Below are 26460 nucleotides of genomic sequence, written 5' to 3'. Positions count from 1 at the left end.
ACACGGCACAGAGCGCACTGCATACACGGCACAGAGCGCACATTGGCTGCCATGCCCAGCTGCACCAGATTCTGAGTGCTTCTATGTCAGTACATCTCCCCCCATAGTGCACACAGATAATAATTGCTCCATACTGCGGAGCACCGCACAGCACCTGATCAGGCTTTCCTACGACCTTATACCGCCCCCTACTACCTCCCCGCCCAATAGGACAAATCTACTTCAAAGCTCCGCCCTAAGGCTCTTCAGTCTATGTATTGCTCCTCCCCCGCCCCACCCCATTGAGCGCCGAAGATCCGCCTGGATACAATGTAACCAATGCTTCCTGCGTGTGACGTCACTGGAGCGCAGCGGTCTGTGTGCTGCACGTGTGTTGGAGGTCAGTACCGGGACCGGAAAGGGGGAAGGGAGGAGGGGTGATCGGTGGGGTCAGAGCCTCCTTTACCGAAATTGTTTAAGAGCTCACCGATCTCTGTGATTGAAATGAGTTTCTTGTGTCTTCGCTGTGACGTCATCTGATTAGCAGGTGACCCCTGTGCTGGTTTATGTCAGTCCGTGTATTTTACATCATAATGATGTTATGGCACCGGACCCCTCAATAAGTGGTGGCCCCCTCCCCTCCAATAAGTGGTGACCCCCTCCCCCCAATAAGTGATAGCCCCCTCCCCTCCAATAAGTGATGACCCCCTCCCCCCAATAAGTGATTACTCCGCCAATAAGTGATGACCCCCTCCCCCCAATAAGTGATAGCCCCCTCCCCTCCAATAAGTGATGACCCCCTCCCCCCAATAAGTGATTACTCCGCCAATAAGTGATGACCCCCCTCCCCCCAATAAGTGATTACTCCGCCAATAAGTGACCCCTACCCCCCAATAAGTGATGACCCCTTCCCCCAATAAGTGATGACCCCTCCCTCCAATAAGTGATTACTCCGCCAATAAGTGACCCCTACCCCCCAATAAGTGATAACCCCCTCCCCCCAATAAGTGATTACTCTGCCAATAAGTGACCCCTACCCCCCAATAAGTGATGACCCCTTCCCCCAATAAGTGATGACCCCCTCCCCCCAATAAGTGATTACTCCGCCAATAAGTGACCCCTACCCCCCAATAAGTGATGACCCCCTCCCCCCAATAAGTGATTACTCCGCCAATAAGTGATGACCCCCTCCCCCCAATAAGTGATTACTCCGCCAATAAGTGACCCCTACCCCCCAATAAGTGATGACCCCCTCCCTCCAATAAGTGATTACTCCGCCAATAAGTGATGACCTCTCCCTCCAATAAGTGATTACTCCGCCAATAAGTGATGACCTCTCCCCCCCAATAAGTGATGACCTCTCCCCCCCCCAATAAGTGATTACTCCACCAATAAGTGATGACTCCTACCCCCCAATAAGTGTTGACCCCTCCCCCCCCAATAAGTGATTACTCCGTCAATAAGTGATGACCCCTACCCCCCAATAAGTGATGACCCCTCCCCCCAATAAGTGATTACTCCGCCAATAAGTGATGACCCCCTCCCCCCAATAAGTGATGACCCCCTCCCCTCCAATAAGTGATTACTCCGCCAATTAGTGATGACCCTACCCCCCCAATAAGTGATGACCCCTCCCCCCAATAAGTGATTACTCCGTCGATAAGTGATGACCCCTACCCCCCAATAAGTGATGACCCCCTCCCCCCAATAAGTGATGACCCCCTCCCCCCAATAAGTGATGACCCCCTCCCCCCAATAAGTGATGACCCCCTCCTCTCCAATAAGTGATTACTCCGCCAATTAGTGATGACCCTACCCCCCCAATAAGTGATGACTCCTCCCCCCAATAAGTGATGACCCCCTCCTCTCCAATAAGTGATTACTCCGCCAATAAGTGATGACCTCTACCCCCCAATAAGTGATGACCCCTCTCCCCAATAAGTGATGACCCCCTCCCCTCCAATAAGTGATTACTCCGCCAATAAGTGATGACCCCTCCCCCCAATAAGTGATGACCCCCTCCTCTCCAATAAGTGATTACTCCGCCAATTAGTGATGACCCCTACCCCCCCAATAAGTAATTACTACCCTCCAGTAGGTGATGACCCCTCCCCCCAATAAGTGATGACCCCTCCCCCAATAACTAATTACTACCCCCCCAATACGTGATGACTCGCCCAATAAGTGATGACCCCTCCTCCCCAATAAGTGATGACACCGCGCCCCCCCCCCCCCCCCCCCCCCGCCTCTATATCTACATATTTTTCTGCCCTCAATAAAACGTGACAATCATGCTGGTCACAGCAATGACCATTGTTATTGTTAGTCTACCCTCTCCACCCACCTAATGCATATGTATGGCAGCAGAGGGGGTGCACTTCAACCACTTGCCCCCCATCCCCCCCAGGCCAATGTAAAATCAGTTTTTCTGCTAGAAAATGACGTAAACATATATTTCTAAAGCAGAGGCCCTACAGAATAAAATGGTGGGTGTCGTCCTTTTTTGTGTCGTGGATTATTTGTGCTATCTGTTTTTTTTTAGTTTGTTTTTTTAACACAAATGTTCTGGAAAAAATACCTTTTAGTGCACACAAAAAATATATATATATATAAAACCCAACAATGTAAAAGACGAAATTGCGCCGAGTAAATAGATACCCAACATGTCAAACCTTAAATTTGCATACGCCTGTGAAATGGCGACAATCTTCAGTTCCCTATATTTTCTATAGGCGACCCTTCAAAAGCCCTGACAGGTCATCAGTATAGTGTACGGAGGAGGTCTGGTGCGAGAATTATCGCTCTCAGTCCGGCGTGTGCGGCGATGTGTAACATGTACCTACGCATTCATGTGTAAGCGCTTCTGACATGTATGTTTATACATGCGTATATGTGGGGGTGGCTGGACCTCAACATTTTGTAGGGGGAGGGAGTTTATGTGCTTGGGTGTAACTTTAATTTTTTGCAATTTAAAAAAAAAAAAAAAAAAAAAGGCTCAAGGCCGGTTCACACTCCATGCATTTCAGTTGCTTTTTTTCTGAATCCAAGACGCACAGAAAGTAGGTTCTATGGTTGTCAGTCATAGTTCACATCAGTGCTTGTAGTTCCATGTGTGTTCCGGTTGCAGACAAAAAAAATAGAAAAGGCTGCATGCATCCCTTGTGATAGAAATAATTAGTGACAGGTCCTCTTTATGGAGAGATATGGGGTCAATAAGACATAATTAGTGACAGGTCCTCTTTATGGAGAGATATGGGGTCAGTGAGACATAATTAGTGACAGGTCCTCTTTATGGAGAGATATGGGGTCAATTAGACATAATTAGTGACAGGTCCTCTTTATGGGGAGATATGGGGTCAGTGAGACATAATTAGTGACAGGTCCTCTTTATGGGGAGATATGGGGTCAGTGAGACATAATTAGTGACCGGTCCTCTTTATGGAGAGATATGGGGTCAATAAGACATAATTAGTGACAGGTCCTCTTTATGGAGAGATATGGGGTCAATAAGACATAATTAGTAACAGGTCCTCTTTATGGAGAGATATGGGGTCAATAAGACATAATTAGTGACAGGTCCTCTTTATGGAGAGATATGGGGTCATTAAGACATAATTAGTGATAGGTCCTCTTTTGGGGAGATATGGGGTCAGTGAGACATAATTAGTGACAGGTCCTCTTTATGGAGAGATATGGGGTCAGTGAGACATAATTAGTGACAGGTCCTCTTTATGGAGAGATATGGGGTCAGTGAGACATAATTAGTGACAGGTCCTCTTTATGGAGAGATATAGGGTCAGTGAGACATAATTAGTGACAGGTCCTCTTTATGGAGAGATATGGGGTCAGTGAGACATAATTAGTGACAGGTCCTCTTTATGGGGAGCTATGGGGTCATTGAGACATAATTAGTGACAGGTCCTCCTTATGGAGAGATATGGAGTCAATAAGACCCCACATCTCTCCTCTGCAATGTAAAGCATTGGATCAAAACAAAAGCATTGATCTAGTGTTGTACAAAAAAAAAAAAATGGCCGGAACGTGAAGTGACGTCGCTCCATTCCTCCAAGGGCATAGAGATGAGTGGCGGCATCTTTCCTTCACCAATCTCTATGCCCAGCGCCGTGATCGATAGTTTCTCAGGTAAGGCTGAACTACCGAGTGGTGGTGGTAGCTGCCAGTGGCGGTGGTGGGTGGGTAGGAGGCTGAACTACCAAGTGGTGGCCAGTGGCGGTAAAAGGAGGCTGGGAGGCTGAACTAGCGAGTGGTGGCGGTAGCGGGAGGCTGAACTACTGAGTGGTGGCCGGTGGCGGTAGCGGCTGAACTACCTGGCTGGGAGGCTGAACTACCGAGTGGTGGTGGTAGCGGCCAATGGTGGGAGGCTGAACTACCGAGTGGCGGCCAGTGGCGGTAGCGGCCAGTGGTGGGAGGCTGAACTACTGAGTGGCATCTGGTGGCGGTAGCGGCCAGTGGCGGTAGTGGGAGGCTGAACTACCGAGTGGTGGCGGTAGCGGCCAGTGGCGGTGGTGGGAGACTGAACTACCGAGTGGTAGCGGCCAGTGGCGGTGGTGGGAGGCTGAACTACCGAGTGGTAGCGGCCAGTGGCGGTGGTGGGAGGCTGAACTACCGAGTGGTGGCGGTAGCAGCCAGTGGTGGTGGTGGGCAGCTGGGAGGCTGAACTACCAAGTGGTGGCGATAGCGGCCAGTGGCGGTGTTGGGGGGCGGCTGGGAGGCTGAACTACTGAGTGCTGGCCGGTGGCAGTAGCGGCCAGTGGTGGGCAGCTGGGAGGCTGAACTACCGAGTGGCGGGCGGTAGCAGCAGCCAGTGGCGGTGGTGGGAGGCTGAACTACCAAGTGGTGGCGATAGCGGCCAGTGGCGGTGGTGGGCAGCTGGGAGGCTGAACTACCAAGTGGTGGCGATAGCGGCCAGTGGCGGTGTTGGGGGGCGGCTGGGAGGCTGAACTACTGAGTGCTGGCCGGTGGCAGTAGCGGCCAGTGGTGGGCAGCTGGGAGGCTGAACTACCGAGTGGCGGGCGGTAGCGGCCAGTGGCGGTGGTGGGTGGCTGGGAGGCTGAACTACCGAATGGTGGCTGGTAGTGGCCAGTGGAGAAGGGGTTTCTGCACCTGTATCGATGCTTTTTTTTTTTTTTCATTTCAGCCGACTGCCGAAACGTTTCGGCCACCGAAATGTCTGTGCATCCCTAGTTAATACAGTGGTTTCCTATGTGCGTCAGCTCCATCTAGTGGTCCTAATGTGGTAGACCTGATCGGTGGATATTACTAATGCTGTTTGTTGTTTCCAGGTTTGGATCATGGCTCTCCAGCTCTTCCTGAAGGTCTGCGTGTTTACACGGAAACACCGGGGTAAGCTTCTTGGGGCCTCTACCTTCGGCCTGTTTGCCGCCAATATTTCCTATCACGTCTTTCCAGAGCTGACGTTCCGGAAGCTCTACCAGGCCTGGTCCAAGGGGGAACCCATGGAACTGTCCAGCAGACTTCACGCTCTCTTCCGGGATGTCCTGGAGGAAGCGAACCATGGCTCCACCACTGGATACACCCCCTTCGCGTCCTATGGCTTCCACCCGGTCAGCGCCGGCGTTCCTTGGCTCCCGGCCGGATGTCTGATCGGCATTCCCTCCAACTATAACCACACGGCAGAGGACGGAGCAGGAATTGTGGATCGGTTGTTGGTGATTGGCGGCGAGGAGGTAGACTGGAGCAGCAACGTCGGGAGAGGGTTGAGGGACTCTTTGACATTGTCCTCAGACGCCCAGAAGTTCTCTTTGGCTCGTGAGGCTGCCCACGCGCAAAGTAGCGGCCCTCTAATCCAGGCGTCTGTGGCCCCCGCTTGTTTCGCGGCCGTCTGCGTTTCTAGCGTGGGGCTCAAGCAGCTCTTGGGCTTGTATTCCGGCCCCATTTTATTACGGGGGGTCTTCAATTTGCTGGCCATCACGCTCGGATTTACCGGATACTGTTTATGCTACGACTCGATCGGTCAGTGGTTGGATTACAGGGCTGACCACAAAGCAGCCACCAGATCCAGGTCCTATGCCCAGGGGGGGCTGGAGTTCTACCAAAAAATATTGGCCCGGAATCAGATCCTGCGAGGAATGATGGGTAAAAAAGGGCAGGAGCTCTATGGGCCAAGTGGGAATTTGTTCCCCAAAAATAAACTGCGACTAAAGCATGCGCCGTACACACGTCGGAGAGACCAGATACTCCATACATTGGAGACAATGCACTCATGAGTGAGGATGGGACTTTTTTGCAGGGGGGGTGAGGGGAGAAATCTATGCAAAATTCCCCTTTTTTTTTTTTTTTCCCAATTATGGGCAGAACAGTGGGGGGGTAGGAGTTAGATCCTCTGTGGGGTGATTATTGTTATCTACATCCCCTTTGGGGAGATTTCCTCTCGCTTTCTGTTGAGGTCTGCCAGGCTCTGCCGTGAGCACGATTTCCTCCGCTCAATCCCTGGAGTACATTCTCTATATATGGTGGGGCCATTGACACTGTGACCGACACCTAGGGGTCTCTGTATGAAAATAATTTGCTGGGTGAAGGTGTCAGTTAATCACACAAGGGCAGAAAAACCTTTCCTTAATGCGTTTATTTCCTAGGAACGTCGGCACCATCTAGTGGCAGTAATGTGATATTTTATCTAATTGAAGTATTTCAGGGGAAAAGACTGCATTATTGCCACAAGGGGGTGCTGACACTCCTAGGAAATACGCATATTAACCACTTGCCTTTCCCATGCAGTAGATTTATTATGGCAGGGCAGCACGTGCAGGCTCAATTATGTGTGTGTGTGTGTGTATGTATGTGTGTGTATGTATGTATGTGTGTGTGTATGTATGTGTGTGTGTATGTATGTGTGTGTGTGTGTATGTATGTATGTATGTATGTATGTGTGTGTGTATATATGTATGTATGTATGTGTGTGTGTATATATGTATATATATATATATGTGTATTTGTGTACACACACACAATTGAGCCTGGATCTATTTAGGAGCCACCCAGCCATGCAGCGGGCCCCTCCTGTGTCCACTGATAACCGGGTATCAATCAAGTGATCTCTTTGATAGGTCATAGCAATCCTATGATAACTGGACACAACCTGTCCTGAATGGCTTTCCATTCATGAATCACTCACTAATTGTGATCTGTGATTGGCCCACAGCTACCTGTACCATGTGATTAGCTTAGCCAACCAAAGCAAGCTGTTCATGAATGGGAAACCCATTCATGACAGGTAAAGCTATTGCCTATACAGTGACCTTCACTATATGAGCAACACTAGGAAAAAAAAAAAAAAAAATCCCAGATCGCCCCTCCAGAGTAGTACAGCGTTAGTAAAGTGGCAGGGTGTAAAAAAATTTTACTTTTTTTTTTTTTTCTTAAAGTTTTTAAAAAAGGTTTAAAATACAGTATATAATTTTTTGTTCTTTTTTTATACATACTGTCAACAGTCATCTGTTCACTAGTTCTATGATGTAAACAAAATGTTAATTTTTTTTTTTTCTTAAAGTTTAAAAAAATTGAAAAAAAGGTTTACTATATATATATATATATATATACAGTCATGGCCGAAATTGTTGGCACCCTTGATATTTTTCCTGAAAATCAAGTATTTCACACAAAAAAGGTATTGCATTAACACATGTTTTGCTATACACATGTTTATTCCCTTTGTATGTATTGGAACAAATATAAAACAGAGGCAGAAAAGCAAATATGACATAATGTCACACAAAACCCCAAAAATGGGCTGGACAAAAGTATTGGCACCCTTAACTTAATATTTGGTTGCACACCCTTTGGAAAACATAACTGAAATCAGTCGCTTCCTATAACCATCAATAAGCTTCTGACACCTCTCACCCGGAATTTTGGACCACTCTTCCTTTGCAAACAGCTCCAGGTCTCTCTTATTGGAAGGACACCTTTTCCCAACAGCAATTTTAAGATCTCTCCACAGGTGTTCAATGGGATTTAGATCTGGGCTCATTGCTGGCCACTTCAGAACTCTCCAGCGCTTCTTTGCCATCCATTTCTGAGTGCTTTTTGACGTATGTTTGGGGTCATTGTCCTGCTGGAAGACCCAGGATCTTGGACGCAAACCCAGCTTTCTGACACTGGGCCCTACAGTGCGACCCAAAATCCTTTGGTAATCCTCAGATTTCATGATGCCTTGCACACAGTCAAGGCACCCAGTGCCAGAGGCAGCAAAACAACCCCAAAACATCATTGAACCTCCACCATATTTTACCGTAGGTACTGTGTTTTGTTCTTTGTAGGCCTCATTCCGTTTTCGGTAAACAGTAGAATGATGTGCTTTACCGAAAAGCTCTATCTTGGTCTCATCTGTCCACAAGACGTTTTCCCAGAAGGCTTTTGGCTTACTCAAGTACATTTTGGCAAACTGTAGTCTTGCTTTTTTATGTCTCTGTGTCAGCAGTGGGGTCCTCCTGGGTCTCCTGCCATAGCGTTTCATTTCATTTAAATGTCGACGGATAGTTCGCGCTGACACTGATGCTCCCTGAGCCTGCAGGACAGCTTGAATGTCTTTGGAACATGTTTGGGGCTGCTTATCCACCATCCGGACTATTCTGCGTTGCAATCTTTCATCAATTTTCCTCATCCGTCCACGACCAGGGAGATTAGCTACAGTGCCATGGGTTGCAAACTTCTTGATAATGTTGCGCACTGTGGACAAAGGCAAATCTAGTTCTCTGGAGATGGACTTGTAACCTTGAGATTGTTGATATTTTGCCACAATTTTGGTTCTCAGGTCCTCAGACAGTTCTCGTCTCCTCTTTCTGTTGTCCATGCTTAGTGTGGCACAGACAGACACACAATGCAAAGGTTAAGTGAACGTCTCTCCTTTTTATCTGCTTTCAGGTGTGATTTCTATATTGCCCACACCTGTTACTTGCCCCAGGTGAGTTTACAGGAGCATCACATGCTTGTAACATTCTTATTTATCCGCAGTTGTGAAAGGGTGCCAATACTTTTGTCCAGCCCATTTTTGGAGGTTTGTGTGACATTATGTCGAATTTGCTTTCTTTCCTCCCTTTTTTTGTTTTGTCCCAATACACACAAAGGGAATAAACATGTGTATAGCAAAACATGTGTTAATGCAATACGTTTCGTGAGAAATACATGATTTCCTGGAGAAATATCAAGGGTGCCAACAATTTCGGCCATGACTGTATATATATATATATATATATATATATATATATATCTTTTCCCTGCAGGAGCAAACTGGTCGTGCTTTGCTGGGTTTTCTTCCTTCCTCTGGATCAACTGTGGGTTTAGGATTATAACTTTTTTTTTTTTTTTTAAATGTTGAGCTGGATGGACTTTTGTCTTTTTTCAACCAGACTGAGTATGTAACTATAATATAAATATATATATATATATATATATAATATTTTTTTTATTTATTTTTTATACCTACTGTCACCAGTCAGTGTCCCTGATCATTAGTTCTATGATGACAATGTACGGTAAAACACAGTATGTAAAAAAAAAAAAAAAAATTGTTTCATTTCTTCATTTTCCGAACAATCGTGACAAAAAATTACAATTCTCCATGCCTCTTACTAAATACCTCAGACTGCCTACTTTGCAAAAAGGGGTAATTTGGGGAGTATTTGTACCGTCCTGACATTTTAGGGCCTCAAGAAAAGTGCTCGGCCGTCAGTACATCAGGATGGATCGCTTATCAGATATATCTCCCATAGTTTGTAGACGCTACAACTTTCACAAAAGAAAATCAATATACACTTATTGGGATTTTTTTTGTACCAAAGACACGTAGCAGAATACATTTTGTCCTAAATTTATCAAGAATTTTTTTTTTTTGTTGTGTTTTTTTTCTTTTTTTTTAGTGGATGTTTTATGACAGAAAGTAGAACTTCTTTTTTTTTTTTTTTTTTTTTTGGTCAGAATTTTTGGTTATTTTTCTTATGATCAAAATTAAAAACCTCAGTCGTGATCAAATTCCACCAAAAAAGCTTTATTTGTGTGAAAAAAAAAGATATAAATGTAAATTCTTGCAGTGTTGCATGACCGAGCAATTACCAGTTAAAGTTGCGCAGTGCTGATTAGCAAAAAAAAATGTCCTGGTCATGAAGGAGGTAAAACCTTCTGGAGCTTGGGTGGGGAAGCAAATTACTGTGCAGATTCAATGCGTCCAAATGGATGATTGACATGTTCGCACGGCTATTTTTTTATAGACTGAGACCCCTTAGGCTGGCCATACACTATACAATTTTCTGCTCAATTTCCTTTAGATTTACCTTCAACTATATAGTACAAGGGCCTTCCTAATTGGATACAATTGGAAATGTTGTATGGGTTTGACCTCATATTATATGTTTTTTGGTAAATCTAACGCAAACTTCTCAAGAAAATTGTATAATGTATGGCCAGCCTTAGACCCTTCTAATATGTAGCCAATACACTTCAGCTAGTGGAAACAGGAAGTTCGGCCCACAGCAATGCCGTGGTGGTCACTGGGACAGGAAGTGGGGGAAATTTTCCTTCAAGGAAGCCGTAAAGCCTTACTGGGATTCTAACCCTTTCACACTAAAAACAGTTATAAATATAATCCCAATGGATTCATGGGACAGTTTGACTTGTTTGTGATCACTTTGTAGGCAATATCTCTGTGAGAAGCATTTGCTCTACTCCTCTTCACAGTCTCTGTCCCCTAGGTGGCGGTGTTGTGCTGTAAACCATGTTCAATTGGAAAGCTATGCTTCAGTAAAGTTGATGATTTTTTTGTTTTTTGTTTTTTTCCCTTTTACTATCGTGTGTGTGTGTGTGTGTCATGTTGTAAAACAAGCCCTTCAACTTAAAACAGAAGCGTAATGTAAAACATTTTGTGTGTAGATGATAAAAATTATATACACTTTTTTTTTCCCGTGTGTGTTTTTTTTTTTTTTTTTTTTTATTTAATAAATCAGTGATCTCCCAACTGTGGCCTTTTGCTTGCCTTTATCTGACACTTGGGGCACTATTCCATCCACTGACACCAACAATGGGGCACTATTCCATCCACTGACACCAATGATGGGGTACTATTCCATCCACTGACACCAACAATGGGGCACTATTCCATCCACTGACACCAATGATGGAGTACTATTCCATCCACTGACACCAATGATGGAGTACTATTCCATCCACTGACACCAACAATGGGGCACTATTCCTCCCACTGACACCAATGATGGGGCACTATTCCATCCACTGACACCAACAATGGGGCACTATTCCCCCCTACTGACACCAATGATGTAGTACGCTTCCTCCCACTGACACCAATAAAGAGGACAAGGGGGCGCTCTTTACTTCTGGAGAAAAATAAATTTAATCTCCAAACATGGAAAGGTTTCTTCACAGTAAGAGCTGTGAAAATGTGGAATAGACTCTCTCAAGAGTTGGTTGTGACCAGCTCAGTGGATTGCTGTAGGAAAGTCCTGGATTCTTTCTTGGATACACAGAATATAACTGGATGTAACATTTATAGGGAAAGTTGATCCAGGCAATATCCGATTGCCTCTCGGGGGATCAGGAAGGAATTTTTTTTTCCCAGCAGGAGCAAATTGGATTGTGCTTTGCTGTTTTTGTTTGCCTTCCTCTGGATCAACTGTGGGTGTAGGATTATAACTTTTTTTTTTAGTGGTTGAACTGGATGGACTTTTGTCTTTTTTCAGCCAGGCTAACTATGTAACTTTGTTTAGTGGTTCAAAATAAATTTCTAGCAAACAGATTTTTTTTTCATGTAAAGAAAAAGTGTCAGAAACGGCTTGGTCTGGTTAGAAGAGTGGGTGATGTGTGATATCAGCTTCTAATGTAGGCCCTGAAATGCCAGGATAGTATAAACACCCCTCCAAATGACCCCTTTTTTGAAAAGTAGACACCCCATGGTATTTGTTTAGAGGTATGGTGAGTGTTTTATAGATATCATTTGTTGCCACAAGTTTTTGGAAAATGAAAAAGAAAGTGAAAATGTATTTATTTTTCTTTTCTTTTTCCTGTGACAAAAACAAACTCTGCAAAATATTCACCATGTCTCTAATACAATTCCTTGGGGTGTCTAGTTTCCAAAAAGGGGTCATGGGGGGGGAGTGTTTGTTCTATTTTGGCATTTTAGGGCCTTCGAAACCATGATAGGTACTGAGGAAGTAACATGAGGAAATATGCCCTTTTGAAAGCCTGAAGGTGGTCATTGGATTTTGGGGACCTGTGGATAGGCTGCCAAAAAGTCTCACATGGGGTATCTCAATACTCAGGAGAAGTAGCAGAATGTGATTTGGGGTGTTAAGCCACATATACCCTTGGCATATGTGAGCAATAGATCATTTAACTGACAATATTGTGTAAAAAATATATATATATTTTTTGTCATTTTCCAAAACTTTGTGGCAAAAAATAATATCTTCCATGGACTCAATATGTCTCTCAGCAAATTCCTTGGGGTGTCTACTTTCCAAAAAAGGGTCATTTGGGGGGGCACCTCAAGAAATGTGATAGGCAGTCAGAAAGTAAAAGCTGTGTAAATTCCAATACCATAGTCGGTATAACGTTCACACAAACCACTAAAAATAGACACGTATTGTCAGGAATGGATTCACCACTGGTGGTGGGACTCACCTGCCATGTGGGCTGCAGTACCAGGGCTGGCCAGCGGGTGCTCTCAGCAACCAGAAGCTCACTCCTGCAGTCAGCCATCAGCTGAAGCTGATTGCAGGAGGTGTATTTAAGCAGGACCACGCCTGTGATCAGGGCCTTGGTGTATTGTTTCCCATGAGCCCCTGTACCTGGTATCCTGTGTTCCTTTTCTGCTGACTATCTGATTTGTTGCCGACCCTGCCTGATCCTGATTTCTGCTGACTTCTCCTGCTTGATCCCTGGCTTGCCTGACCATCCTTCTGCCTGATCCTCTGTACCGCGCTGCCCGTGAGTTACTGAACCCGGCTTGTGACCCTGACTATTCTCTGCCTGATCCTCTGTACCGCGCTGCCCGCACGTTGCTGACCTGGCCTGCCTGACTACGCCTGACGCTACCCAGACGATCCATCCATCTGTCCCGCATGGATCGGTCCCTGCTACCAGGTCTGCCAGCCTCTTCACGTCAGGCTTTCCCATGGTACATACCCTCGGCGGACCCCTCTACCACAGTTGGGTGCACTCAGGGGCCGCGACCTGGTCTCAGTCCTGCGCCAAGTCCATCCCCACCATCAGGGGCTCTGGTGAAAAGGCAGACTGGGGCTTAGACTCCGCACCCTGGGGAATCCCGTTCTGTGGGTACTAGAGATCCAGCCGGGCAGTGCCTGACAGTACCTAACGGCCTGCCTGACCATTCCACCTCTCCAGCCCTGACTACGCCTGTGTTCCTGAAGCCTGCTACTTCCCTGTGTCAGTCCACACATTTCTGGTCATACCCGGATCCCTAACACTTATTGAGATTGTTTTTACCGAAGACATTTTGGCCTAAATTATGACTAAATTATACTTTTATTGGATATTTTTCTCATAACACAAAGTAGAAAATATCGGGGTTTTTTCAAAATTTTCGTTTATATCATAAAAATAAAAAACCCAGTGGTGATCAAATACCACCAAAAGAAAGCTCTATATGGGCAGCACAGTGGCTAAATGGTTAGCACTTCCACCTGGCAGTACTGGGGTCATTGGTTCAAATCCCAACCACGGCACCTCCTGTCTGAAATTTGCATGTTTCCTCCGGGTACTCCGGTTTCCTCCCATATTCCAAAGACATGCTGGTAGATGAATTGGATCCTGTCTAAATTGTCCCTAGTATGTGTATGTATGAATGTGAGTTAGGGACCTTAGATTGTACGCCCCTTGATGGTTAGGGGCTGATGTGAATGTACAATATATATGTAAAGTGCTGTGTAAATTGATGGCGCTATATAAGTACCTGAAATAAATAAATATTTGTGTGAAAAAAGGACATAAATTTCGTTTGCGTACAGTGTTGCATGACCGCGTAGTTACCAGTTGAACTAGCGCAGTGCCAAATAGCAAACAAATGGCCTGGTTAGGAAAGGGGGAAACCTTCCAGCACTGAAGGGGTTAGTGAGTTGTTCTTTTTTTTATCTTGTTTATTTTGGCTGGAGGTCTGCTTTACATTTTTATTGACAGATCGGCATTTATGAATGAAGCATAGATCACGCAACCGATTCTGCACCAAAAGTACACACTGGATAAAACCGAAGGAGAAGTCAGTCTGAAGTGTATATTCCTGATTTGCTGTGGATACAGTCAGGACAAGTTTCTCCCTCCTAAATTCTCATTGGCAGAGAATGCAGTAGAAGAATTGGAGGTACTCAATGAATTAATAGGTGGATGTGATGGGAGTGACTTTGGGTGGGGGGCCCATGGAACACAGCCCCCTTTTGGAGAGGTGGGAAGACCCCTGTCTCAGCTCCCCATATTCCTCTTATGTGTAAGCCACCCTGTGCCTGTTAGGGTTACAGGGTGATCTGTCCTGATATTGTGTAGACATGTATAGGTGGCTGTTGTTCATTGTTTAATGCCATGCGGTTGTCCCATTGTTCTATTATGTGTCTTGCTTGTGAGCAAACTATTATGGGATGTATGTGTTCCTGTATTGTCTACTGCCATGTGGTGTATCCCATTGTTCTATTGTGTGTCTTGGGTTGGTGGGGGGTGTTTCTGGCAGCCCTTCCCCCTGATGGGACGGCCTGCTGATGTGCTTCCTGTTCCTGGTTGTATTTCCCCGCCCTGTGTATATATCTTGTGTTTGTGTTAAAATAAAGCAATCTATTTCCTGTCTTTCATACTGGTGCTGTCTCGTCCTGGATGATCAGCGGTGGTGTCCGTGGATAATGTTCAGACAGGGAAGCGGGAGTCTAACGGAAATACCCTAGCGCAGTCGGGGTCCGGTCCCATTACAGTCGAGATGGAAAAATCTGGCTTATGTTTGAAAAAGAATTTGGGAGTTTTTTCTAAAATCCTTTTCTCTGTGACCCCATTGTAGAGAAGTGTCATGCACTCCCAGTCCCTGTGACACCTGTATGTGAAAAGAGGGGGAAGGGTGGAGTGGTTGTCGACAGGAAGGAACAGACCGCAATAAAAAAATATTGTCCTAGTTGGAGCGATTCACATCACTTCCTGTCCCTGGGTACACCTCCCCACCCCCACCCTTCACCAAAATGCTGATGATATTTTACATACATTTTTTTTGATTCAGTGACATCATCACCACTGGGTCTCTGTCTTTCTCTATGCAGATTATGGCTGGTGGGAGGGGCCAGCAATGATTGAGCACAGCTTCCTGAAAGCATCACAGCGCCCTGCTTCAGTACTCCTCTCAAAAGCCTCCAGTCCTGACACAAGCAGTGGGATGACCCTTGGGAGGAGTTATACCAATACCAAAATGCCATGATGGGTGGATGTCACTCAAATAATGGTTGCATGGTCTTTCTCAGGGCGGGTCTCTTGATGGTGACAACAGTGGGTCATGTTGACATATTGGGTCTTGAGATGGGCTCTAGTAAGCTCCAATGGGAGAGCGCATAACAACACAGGAGAACAACTGGGAGACAAGGACAGAGGGTTGTCACCCTAAAACAGGAAGTGCCTGAGCAAGGACTTTAATGGCAGGATCATCAAGGACTATTTTAATGAAAGCTACAGATTTTATAAAGATTGTGATTTCAAATTACATGTTGAATTGTCTATGTGATTTTAGTGATTGCATCTAATTTAAATAAACACAGGGGCCCCCAACAATGGATTACCATGGGGGGCCCCCAGCTGGTGGTCTACACCCTGTTGCAGTACATATGGACTGGTCTGATGAGAATAAGGGAGTGTCTACAGTTGTGTTGGCACAGTGTCTTCCAGTGAATCCCATTGTTCTTGTTGAGTAGAGCGTCGAAGCAAGAGTCGTACCACCACCCTCCCCCGTGTTCATTGGCACAGTTGTTATTGTACTGCCGATCGTTGTCATTGTCGTACGTGGAGAACCTCATGTTGTCATGCAAGTTTTTTTCAATGGAGGTCATGGAGTCCCCAGCATCTCCTTCATAGGTCCCCAGCCTCAAGCGATACTTATCCTTGGCCTCGGTCAAGTAGAAGCTGTCGTAGTCGGCATGCTTTGTGTCGTTTTTGGCATCTACGAGGAGGAATCGGACTTTGTTCCACTTCTGGGTGGTCAAGAGGTGGATGTATTTATTACCGAGATAATGGTTCGTCTCCATGTCCCCAAAGCCAAATTCGTAGGCCGACCAAGTTTCATGCCAAGAGATCGTTGTGTCATAGGCGTTCCTTTGGATGACAGTCCACCCGCCGCAGTCATACATCAAGCATTGGACCACCACATAGATGGTGCCTTCGGGGCGTATCACGTAGACGCCACTTTTTCTGTGACCCAACTGATAGAGTTCTTCACAGTCCCTGGTGAAAAAAACTGAGAAAAGGACAAATCTAAGGAATAAATCGGCTAAAAAAAGTGTTCCAATTTCCATGTTCAGTGAGATAATGTTTGTGTGTAGCCTATTGTTTTATTGCTGCTGTCATTTAGGTCAGTGAGGGCTACAAGACTCAAGATCAAAAATTAAATACATAAAGCTAAAGTTTAGGTAACTCCTTCCTGATGAAGGGAAAACAAATCTAAATGCCTAAGCACAATTTTGCAACTTTTGACATGTGTTAGTAAAACCGTCCATATCATCACAACTACTTTGTACATCCAGGTGGATGTACCACCTTGTTTTTATCAGGACAAATTGGGCTTTTATTTGGTGGTATATGGTAATGGACATCTCCTTTAATTTTTTTTTAATTATTATTAATAAGGAAAAACTGACCCAAAATAGTTAAAAAAAAAAAAAAAAAAAAACTTTTTTTTTTTTCATTTAGCTGTATATTTCTTGCTATCGCCATGAACTACCCCCAGAAAACAACCCAAAATAAATTCTTCTGCTCCTGACAATCACAACCATACCACATTATTTGTTGTTTGTACCCGTAGTACAGCCCAGAAACACTAGTGCGCATATTTTTATTTTTTTTTTAAAATCTGATCTAAAAAGCACTGACACTAAATGAAAAAAATTTTTGTTTTTTTATTCCTACCTAGAAACTCACTGATCCTAACCATTAACCCTGATCTTTGATTTCGATCATGACTTTTCACTTCTTCAGTCTTGACACTAACCCGAACACTGATCTAGCATATATATATTTGATCAATGTATATCGCCCAACGCCCGGGACATGTAGTTCCGGCCAGGTAGTTTTGGTTTTTTTTTTATACCTTTTTAGTCCTGCTGCTTCCACATAGATCACTATGGTGCCAGCCTCTGCTCCCCCTCCCACTGTCTCCCATGCTCCATTTGCCCATCTGCGGTCCAGGGACCAGCCAGTGGCTGCCGGCAGGCGCATAGGAGGGAGGAGAGCCGACACTTCCGCTACCCCTCCCCTTCTTGTCCTGACCTGGAAGTGATGTGACGTCCCTTCCGGGTCCCCGTTCACAGATTCACAGCCATCGAGGCTGGGAAAGAATGCGGTGCGATGTGCACGGCATTACATTCAGTGTAGTACAGGGGAGACTCTCAAAAAAGAGACCCTATCACCAAAAATCATCACATAGGGGTCTTTTTGTCCCTTATGTGATAACATTTTTTTATTTTTAAAAAGTGTAAGTTGCACCCAAGTATATAACCCCCCCCCTCCAATTTTTGAAGCCCCCCCCCCCCACATATATGTACGCTCGCACAAACGAAAAAGTGCTGGGGACCCTGTGCATAAAAACAGTGATTGTGATGCACGTTTCATATCGCTGTGCATGCCAGAATGGGAGCAATAATTCTAGCAGTAGACCCCCTCTGTAACTGATGACCTATAAAGTGCTTTAAAAGTGTCACCTATAGAAAATATAGGGTTACTAAAGTTTGTTGCCATTTCACGAGCGCGCACATTTTAAGGTTTGACATGTTGGATATCTATTTACTTGCTGCAACCTTCTCTTTTAAATTTTACAAAAAAAATTGGATAGTTTATTGCTTTTTGTGCCATAAAATTAACTTACAGTGAAGGAAATGCGTATTTGCTCCCCTGCTGATGTTGAATGTTTTCCCCTCACAAAGAAATGATCGGTCTAAAAATCGAATGTTCGGTGTATTGTAACACTGAGAGACAGAATACAACAACAAATTCAGCAGAAATGCGTCTAACAAATGATGACTGATCTGCATGTTCATGAGGGAAATAAGTATTTGATCCCCTTCACAAAACATGACTTAGTACTTGGTGGCAAATCCCTTGTTGGCAATCACAGAGGTCAGACGTTTCCTGGAGTTGGCCCCCAGGTTTGCACACATCTCAGGAGGGATTTTGGCCCACTCCTCTTGGCAGATCCTCTCCAAGTCATTAAGGTTTGGTGGCTGACGTTTGGCAACTCGAACTTTCAGCTCCCTCCACAGATTTTCAATCGAATTAAGGTCTGGAGACTGGCTAGGCCACTCCAGGACCTTAATGTGCTTCTTCTTGAGCCGCTCCTTTGTTGCCTTGGCCATGTGTTTTGGGTCATTGTCATACTGGAACACCCATCCACGACCCATTTTCAATGCCCTGGCTGAGGGAAGAAGGTTCTCACCCAAGATTTGATGGTACATTGCCCCGTCCATCGTCCCTTTGATGCGGTGCAGTTGTCCTGTCCCCTTAGCAGAAAAACACGCCCAAAGAGGAATGTTTCCACCACCATGTGTAACAGTTGGGATGGTGTTCCTGGGGTCATAGGCAGCATTCCTCCTCCCCCAAACACAGCGAGTTGAGTTGATGCCAAAGGGCTGGATTTTGGTCTCATCTGACCACAACACTTTCCACCAGTCCTCCTCTGCATCATTCAGATGTTCAGTGGCAAACTTCAGACGGGCCTGGACATGTGCTTTCTTGAGCAGAGGGACCTTGCGGGCACTGCAGGATTTCAGTCCTTGTTGGCGTAGTGTGTTACCAATTGTTTTCTTGGTGACTGTGGTCCCAGCTGCCTGGAGATCATTGACAAGATCCTCACGTGTAGTTCTGGGATGATTCCACACTGTTCTCATGATCATTGACACTCCACGAGGTGAGATCTTGCATGGTGCACCAGACCTAGGGAGACTGACACTTGTTTTGTGTTTCTTCCATTTGTGAATGATTGCACCAACTGTTGTCACCTTCTCACCAAGCTGCTTGGCCATAGTTTGGTAGCCCAATCCAGCCTTGTGTAGGTCTACCATCTTGTCCCTGACATCCTTGGACAGCTCTTTGGTCTTTGCCATGGTGGAGAGTTTGGAGTGATTGTTTGATTGCTCCTGTGGACAGGTGTCTTTTATACAGGGAACAAAATGAGATTAGCAGCACTCCCTTTAAGAGACTGCTTCTAATCTCAGCTTTTTACCTGTATGAAAGACACCTGGTAGCCAGAAATCCTGCTGAATGATAGGGGATCAAATACTTACTTCCCTCATGAACATGCAGATCAGTCATCATTTGTTAGACACATTTCTGCTGAATTTGTTGTTGCTATTCTGTCTCTCTTACAATACACCGAACAGTTCACCGATTTTTTTTTTTTTTTTTTTTTTTTTTTTTTTTTTAGACTGATCATTTCTTTGTGAGGGGCAAACATTTAAAATCAGCAGGGGATCAAATACGCATTTCCTTCACTGTAAGTGTATTTTTTAAACTCTGCAGCCAGAATCCTGACTAGGTCTGGTACAAGTGACCATATTATTCCTATCCCAGAGTCCTTGCACTGGCTAACTTTCAGGTTTCACATAGACTTTGTCAAAAGAAAAAACACAACACAAGCACTCAAGTCCGTGAGCATCCCAGGACCACAGTAACAGTCACTTGCTTGGGTGCAGCCCTCTAAAGATCAGGGAATCTTGATATTACTGGAAGAAAACAAAAGAAAGGGCGCAGTCTCCTCGTGCATTTCCGTGATAAAAGGGAATTTATTTGAAAATGACAAAAAATGTATACTCCCAAACCAAGAGTCATAAAACAAGCAATATGACAGTCTGAGCAAACAGTATTCTAACAGCAGGGTGTGCTAACGCGTTTCGGGAGACGTTCAGGAGCACTCTAAAGAAGGGAGTACGTCTCCCGAAACGTGTTAGCACACCCTGCTGTTAGAATACCGTTTGCTCAGACTGTCACATTGGCTCCTAGCTTGTTTTATGACTCTTGGTTTGTGAATATACATTTTTTGTCATTTTCAAATAAATTCCTTTTTATCATGGAAATGCAAGAGGAGAGTGCGCCCCTTCATTTGCTTTCTTCACATAGACTTTACCTGCTGACGGCACTATAGCTACAGCGCGATTCTCCAGTTCAAGGAGCGCATCATATGACATCCTCCCAGAACTACGCCCCCTGCTGCGCGCACCCAGCACTCTCTGTTTCCTTTGGACACAGCTAATCACATGCAGGGCCATGGATAAGGGGGTAATGCCAGCAGGGGGGCCCAGGCAGCTGGGTGATTTTGATGTGGGCATGGAGGGTGATCACCAGTGGGGAGGGGCAATTACTGGAACCGGTCCCCTTTATGGCTCTCTTTGCAGCAGCTGAAAGCCGACTTCTTCTCTCCCTCCCGCTGGCTTTCAGCTGCTGCAAAGAGCCATACAGGGGATCGACTCCAGTAATCGGCCCTCCGCCACCATCACCCTCCTTGTGAACCATGCATTTGCCTCTGCTGCTCAAACCCCCCGTGTGCCCCCACCCCTACAGAGATGCTGGCTTCCCTCCCCTCTTTCCCAGAGGCAGCTGCCAGAACACAATTCAGGATGGTTATTGGGGCAAGTGTACGGTAAATATGTCACATTTACCAGACCCTTCCTTTCCTGAATGAACACAATGAGTGGTCAGTACTGATCACTCACTGTGTTCTGTTACAAGTGAAGCATAGTAAACTGTTTTTTTTTGGGGGGGGGCCTGTCAGGTTGACTGTATGGGGCCACGTGGTTTCTACCAGCAGCCCTGATCACATGACACGGTAAAGGGCCAATCACAGCGGCCTTTTGCCATGTGATCAGCTGTGTCCAATCACAGCTGATCATGACGTAAACACACTTGACGGTTATCAGTAGTACTTTCTTCACGCTGACACGGCATGAGAAAATTTCTGCCAATAACCGGCAAATGTGAAAGGATGACATCTTTACGGATAATCAGGGCACTAATTATCAGTGCCTTGATTATCAGTGCAGTCCCAAAAGTGCCCAGCAGTGCTGCCTATAAATGTGAATCAGTGTTGCCAATCTGTGCTTATCAATGCTGCCAATCCATTCACATAAGTGCTGCCAGTCAATGCCACCAGTCTGTGCCGCCTATCAGTGCCCTTAACTGCTGCCTTTCAGTGCAGACTGATCAGTGCCTCCCCATCAATGCCCATCAGTGCTGCCTCTCAGTGCCACCTCATCAGTGCACCCTATCAGTGCCCATCAGTGTAGCCTCATCAACGCACATCAGTGAAGAAGAAAAATGACCTGTTTGCAACATTTTATAATAAAAACTAAGGAAAGCTTTTTTTTCAAAATTTGCAGTATTTTTTTGTTTGTTTAGCAAAAAATAAAACGCCCAGCAGTGATTAAATACCACCAAAAGAAAGCTCTATTTGTGTGAAAAAAAAATGGGTGAAGGAGAAAAATTACTAATTTACAAAATTTTGTAACAGAAACTAAGAAACTATTTTTAAAAAAAAATTTCAGTGGCTTTTGGTTTATAAAAAAATAAAAATTAAATACCACCAAAAGAAATCTCTGTCTAAAAAAAAAAAAAAAGACAAAAATTTCATATGAGTACAGTGTTGCATGACCGCGCAATTGTCATTCAAAGTGTGACAGCCCTGAAAGCTGAAAATTGGCCTGGGCAGGAAGGGGGTATAAGTGCCCGATAGGCGAGGGGTTAAGATCCTCTTGCTCACCTATAAGGCTCTTCATGGCTTTCCACCCCATTATCTCTGAACCTTTATCAACTTACTCCCCCGCTCCTCCCCCCAATTTCCTCTGCTCCTCAAATTCTGGTCTTCTGTGTGTGCCCCCCCCCCCCCTACTCGCCTACACTTGATAGGAGCCAGAACCTTCTCCTGTTATGCTCCAAAACTCTAGAATTCACTTCCAAAGAACACCAGAGAGTCATTTTCTCTAAACTCATTCAAATCTGATCTATAAACTTTTTTCTTTAGACAAACTTTCATGTAATCGTCCCTTTTTTCCCCTTTATTTTATCCTGTGTATTTCTTGTATTTTCTTTGTAAAGCGCTTTGAGAAGCTACCTTTTAAAGGCGCTATATAAAATAAAGATGATTAATTATCATCTCTATTTGTAGTCTCTCTGAGCTCTTGTTGGCTGTGATCCGAGGAGATAAGAAATAAGACGTCTCACCATTCCTTTTACGCAGCTCATTGTAGTTGATGGCGTGGGTGATATCATGTATCATGTGAATGTTGTCTACCAGCTTCTGCTGTGCCTCCTCCGACTTGGTAAATGCGGCCAATGAAAGGAATAACCAGACAACCGTCCATAGATTTGGCCCCAACATCTCCAATACTAGAGAAAAAACATTGTTACAATGTTTAACCTGCAAATCCAGCTTCTCTCAACTTTTTTGCCACAGAGGAGCATTTGAAATGTTTTTCAGGTCCTGGGATCGCCTTATAAAAATTCTTATATCTACAGCTCATGGTGCTTTGGAGTAATCAGTAAGTTGTAGACATAATTATAGAACAAACAATGTAACATATCTAAGGTATACAGTATGTGCACCCTCAGCAGACCATTTTATACTCGAAATGCAGCCAGTGAATATTGTAGTGCCCCATTTAAATTGGGAGTTAGCAGAGAAAGGCCTCCATACAATGCTGGTCAGTGAAGAAGTGCCCCGATACATTGATGGTCAGTGGAATAAGGTCCCATTCAATTTCTGGACCTCTATGTCTTACTATAATGTCAGTGGCCAGAGGAGGAGGGCCCCAATACATTAGGTGATTAGGGAAAAATATTTCCCATACATTACTATTGTTAGCTGAGTGAGAAAGGTCTCTTAAATTGCTGGTTAGTGGAGCAAGTCCTCCAAAGCCTTACATAAATGTTGACGGCCAGAGAGCCCTGATATATTAGGTAGTTCATGAAAAAGATCCCCCATACATTGGTGTTGATAGCCAATGGAAAAATGTCTCCATACAGTGTTGGTCAGTAAGAAAAGGGTCTACAAACATTGGTGATGGTGGCCAGTGGAAGTGTCACCATAGAGTGCTGGTCAGTGGTAAAAGGCTCTCTAAGCATTGGTGATGGTGGCCAGTAGAGAAGGACCCCCATACATTTTAGGTCAGTGGAGAAGGGCTCATGTATTGGCCAGTGGGAGAAGGGCCCCATACTTTTTTAGTCATTAGGAAAACGTCCCCTTTACACTGATATTGGTGGTCAATAGGAGGAGTAACCCCATACATTGGGGATGATGGTCAATGGAGAAGCGACTTCATACATTGATGGTCAGTGGAAGAAGGTCTCAATAGATTACTGGTCATCCTATCTCTTGCTATAATGTTGGTGTCCAGAGAAGGCGGTCCTCAGTACTTTAGGTGTTTAATGAAAAAGATTCCCCATACAATACTATTGTTGGTCTGAGAAGAAAGGTCCCCTTAGATTGTTGATTATAGAAACAGGACCCCCTAAGCCAGAGAACTCTGATACATTAGGTAGTTCTTGAAAAAGATTCCCTGTACATTGGTGTTGGGGGCCAGCAGAAAAGTGTCCCCATACAGCGTCAGACAGTGGAAACAGGGTCTCCAAATATTGGTGATTGTGGCTGATGGAGGACCACCATACATTTGTGGTCAGTGGAGAAGGGCTCATGTATTGGCCAGTAGCAGAAGGGCTCCCATACTATGTTAGTCATTAGGAAAAGGCCCCCCCTTACAATGGTATTGGTGGTCAATAGGAGGACCCCCATACATTGGTGATGATGGTCAATGGAAAAGGGACTTCATACATTGACTGTCAGTGGAGGAAGATCCTCACATTTTGGTTGTCAGTGAAAAAGGGTCCCATACATTAGTGGTTCTTGTGACCTAACTCCCTGACTTTAAATCCTTTGTTGTAGTAAAAGAAGACAGAACATAAATTCAATATCCAATGTAATAATAGAAACCATTCATAGTGTAACAAGAACACAGACTGTAGCCTCATTAAGCCCATTGAAGAGAGTGGTCAGCAGTCTGTAACAGTGTCCTTTATATTGCTGGTCACCAAGTTCAAAAATCAGTTCTATAATCAGTGTCAGTGGCCATAAAAATAAACTATACGTGTAGCTGCACAGTGCTTTGCTATGGTTTAGGCAAACTAGGACCCTGGGGTACACTGAAAGAGATTGTGGGAGTCAAAATGTAACCCAATATTGGTGTCAGTGCTAGGAATGATAATGCTCAACATTTGTTAGGGTCTGCAATAAACCCCAATAAGTGCCAGGGCCAGCAGCAATCCTCAGCAGGCGTAAGGGCCAGCAATGATAATCCCCAGTAATAACCTCCAACAAGTGTCAGGACAGGAATAATCCCCAGTAAGTGTCAGGGCCAGAAACACCCCCCAGCAAGCCAGAAGGTGTCAAGGTCAGCAATGATAATCCCCATCAATACTCCCCATCAATTGTCAGGACCAGGAATAATCCCCAGTAAGTATCGGGGCCAGAAACAACCCCCAGCAAGTGTTTGGGTCAGCAATGATAATCTCCAGCTACAACCCCCAGCAACTGTCAGGGTCAGCAATGATAATCCGCAGCTACAACCCCCAGCAAGTGTCAGGTCAAGCAATATCCACAACATAACAACCTCCAGCAAGTGTCAGGGAAAGCAATAACCCCCAGCACAAATAAATCTCAACACAGAAATAACCCTGTAACAACAACCGGTCGACAATTATTATGTCAGTGAGGTACTAAAGGGTATTGTAACTTACTGGCTGCAGCAGAGAGTATCCAGAGAATAAAAACTCATGCTGCCTGTTGTTTTGTCCCAAATCACTTCCCCTTTGTGCCAGATTTGGCTGATGGTGGCTGGTGCTAGGAGAGTTTTTGGGGGTGTTAAAGCACACCCAAGCACCACCGCGGCCAGTCACTGCTTTTTTTTCCCACTGCTCTTTCTCATCTCATGTCACCTCCCTGTACACATGACACCCCCCTCCACCCCTGACAGAACATACTTGGTTGCCATCTTGTACCTTACTGGACACGTTGCTCACTGCACCTCCCACTTACCTCTCCCCCAATCATAGTGCCCCCTTCCCACCCAGCTCACCCCCTACTCACAACTCCTGCCTCCCACCCACCTTGACCCTTGCTTCACAGCCCCTCTCACCCCCCACAACATCTCTATTCCCCCCACCCACCTCACTCCAAACAGCAACTCTATCCGCCCCACCCACCTCACCCCACACAGCAACTCTAACCTCCCCTCCCACCTCACCCCACACAGCAACTTTATTCCCTCCCCCCACCCACCTCACCCCACACAGCAACTCTATCCCCCCCACCCACCTCACCCCACACAGCAACTCTATCCCCCCCACCCACCTCACCCCACACAGCAACTCTATCTGCCCCACCCACCTCACCCCACACAGCAACTTTATTCCCTCCCCCCACCCACCTCACCCCAAACAGCAACTCTATCCCCCCCACCCACCTCACCCCACACAGCAACTCTATCCGCCCCACCCACCTCACCCCACACAACACCTCTATGCCCCCCACCTACCTCACCCCACATTATTCACCCCCCCACCCACCTCACCCCACACAGCAACTCTATCTGCCCCACCCACCTCGCTCCACATGGCACTTCTATCCACCTCACCCCACATGGCACCTCTATACCCCCCCACCTCACCCCACACGACACCTCTATCCACTCCACCCACCTCCCCCCACTCAGCAACTCTATCCCCCCCAACCGCCTCACCCCACACAGCACCTCTATTCCCCCACCCACCTCACCCCACACAGCAACTCTATCCCAGTACCCACCTCACCCCACACAGCACCTCTATTCCCCAACCCACCTCACCCCACACAGCAACTCTATCCCCCCACCCAACTCACACCACATGGCACCTCTATACCCCCCCCCCCCGCCCACCTCACCCCACACAGCACCTCTATCCCCCACCCACGTCACCCCACACAGCAACGCTACCCCCACCCACTCCCCTCTACACAAATCTACCTGTTTAGAAATGGGCACACTTGTGTTGCCTTTTTTTTTCGATACATGTTCTACCCACCTCATCAGACACCCAGCCTGGGAAAGACTCAGATTCTTCAATCATTTCTCTTTTATACCTTTGTGCCATTTTGGCTTGGGGTCATTTATTAACCGATAATTTCTGTTTGACAAGGAAACTGAGCAGCAGCTGCTGGGCGCGGAT

The 26460-nt window shown here is 45.6% G+C and overlaps 2 protein-coding genes across 2 annotated transcripts; one reads left to right on the top strand and one right to left on the bottom strand.

Annotated features, from left to right (window-relative positions):
• Positions 1-350: 350 nt before the first annotated feature.
• Positions 351-7443, top strand: TMEM177 (transmembrane protein 177). Its single transcript, XM_089662393.1, has 2 exons — positions 351-379; positions 5283-7443. Exon 2 carries the CDS (start codon positions 5292-5294, stop codon positions 6225-6227), a length of 936 nt encoding a protein of 311 aa, XP_089518519.1. The 5' UTR covers positions 351-379; positions 5283-5291; the 3' UTR covers positions 6228-7443.
• Positions 7444-15653: 8210 nt separating this feature from the next.
• LOC149435821 (fibrinogen-like protein 1-like protein) lies at positions 15654-22582 on the bottom strand. The gene is made up of 2 exons (XM_089662392.1): positions 22426-22582; positions 15654-16459 (listed from the first exon to the last, which is right to left on the bottom strand). The coding sequence occupies exons 1-2, from the start codon at positions 22580-22582 to the stop codon at positions 15813-15815; spliced, it is 804 nt and encodes a 267-aa protein (XP_089518518.1). The 3' UTR covers positions 15654-15812.
• Positions 22583-26460: the final 3878 nt, after the last annotated feature.

Source organism: Staurois parvus, unplaced genomic scaffold (assembly GCF_062004578.1).
Source record: "Staurois parvus isolate SC_StPar_1 unplaced genomic scaffold, SC_StPar_1.0 ptg001466l, whole genome shotgun sequence".
Classification (NCBI taxonomy): Eukaryota; Metazoa; Chordata; class Amphibia; order Anura; family Ranidae; genus Staurois; species Staurois parvus.
This window is presented reverse-complemented; position numbering and strand designations above follow the sequence as displayed.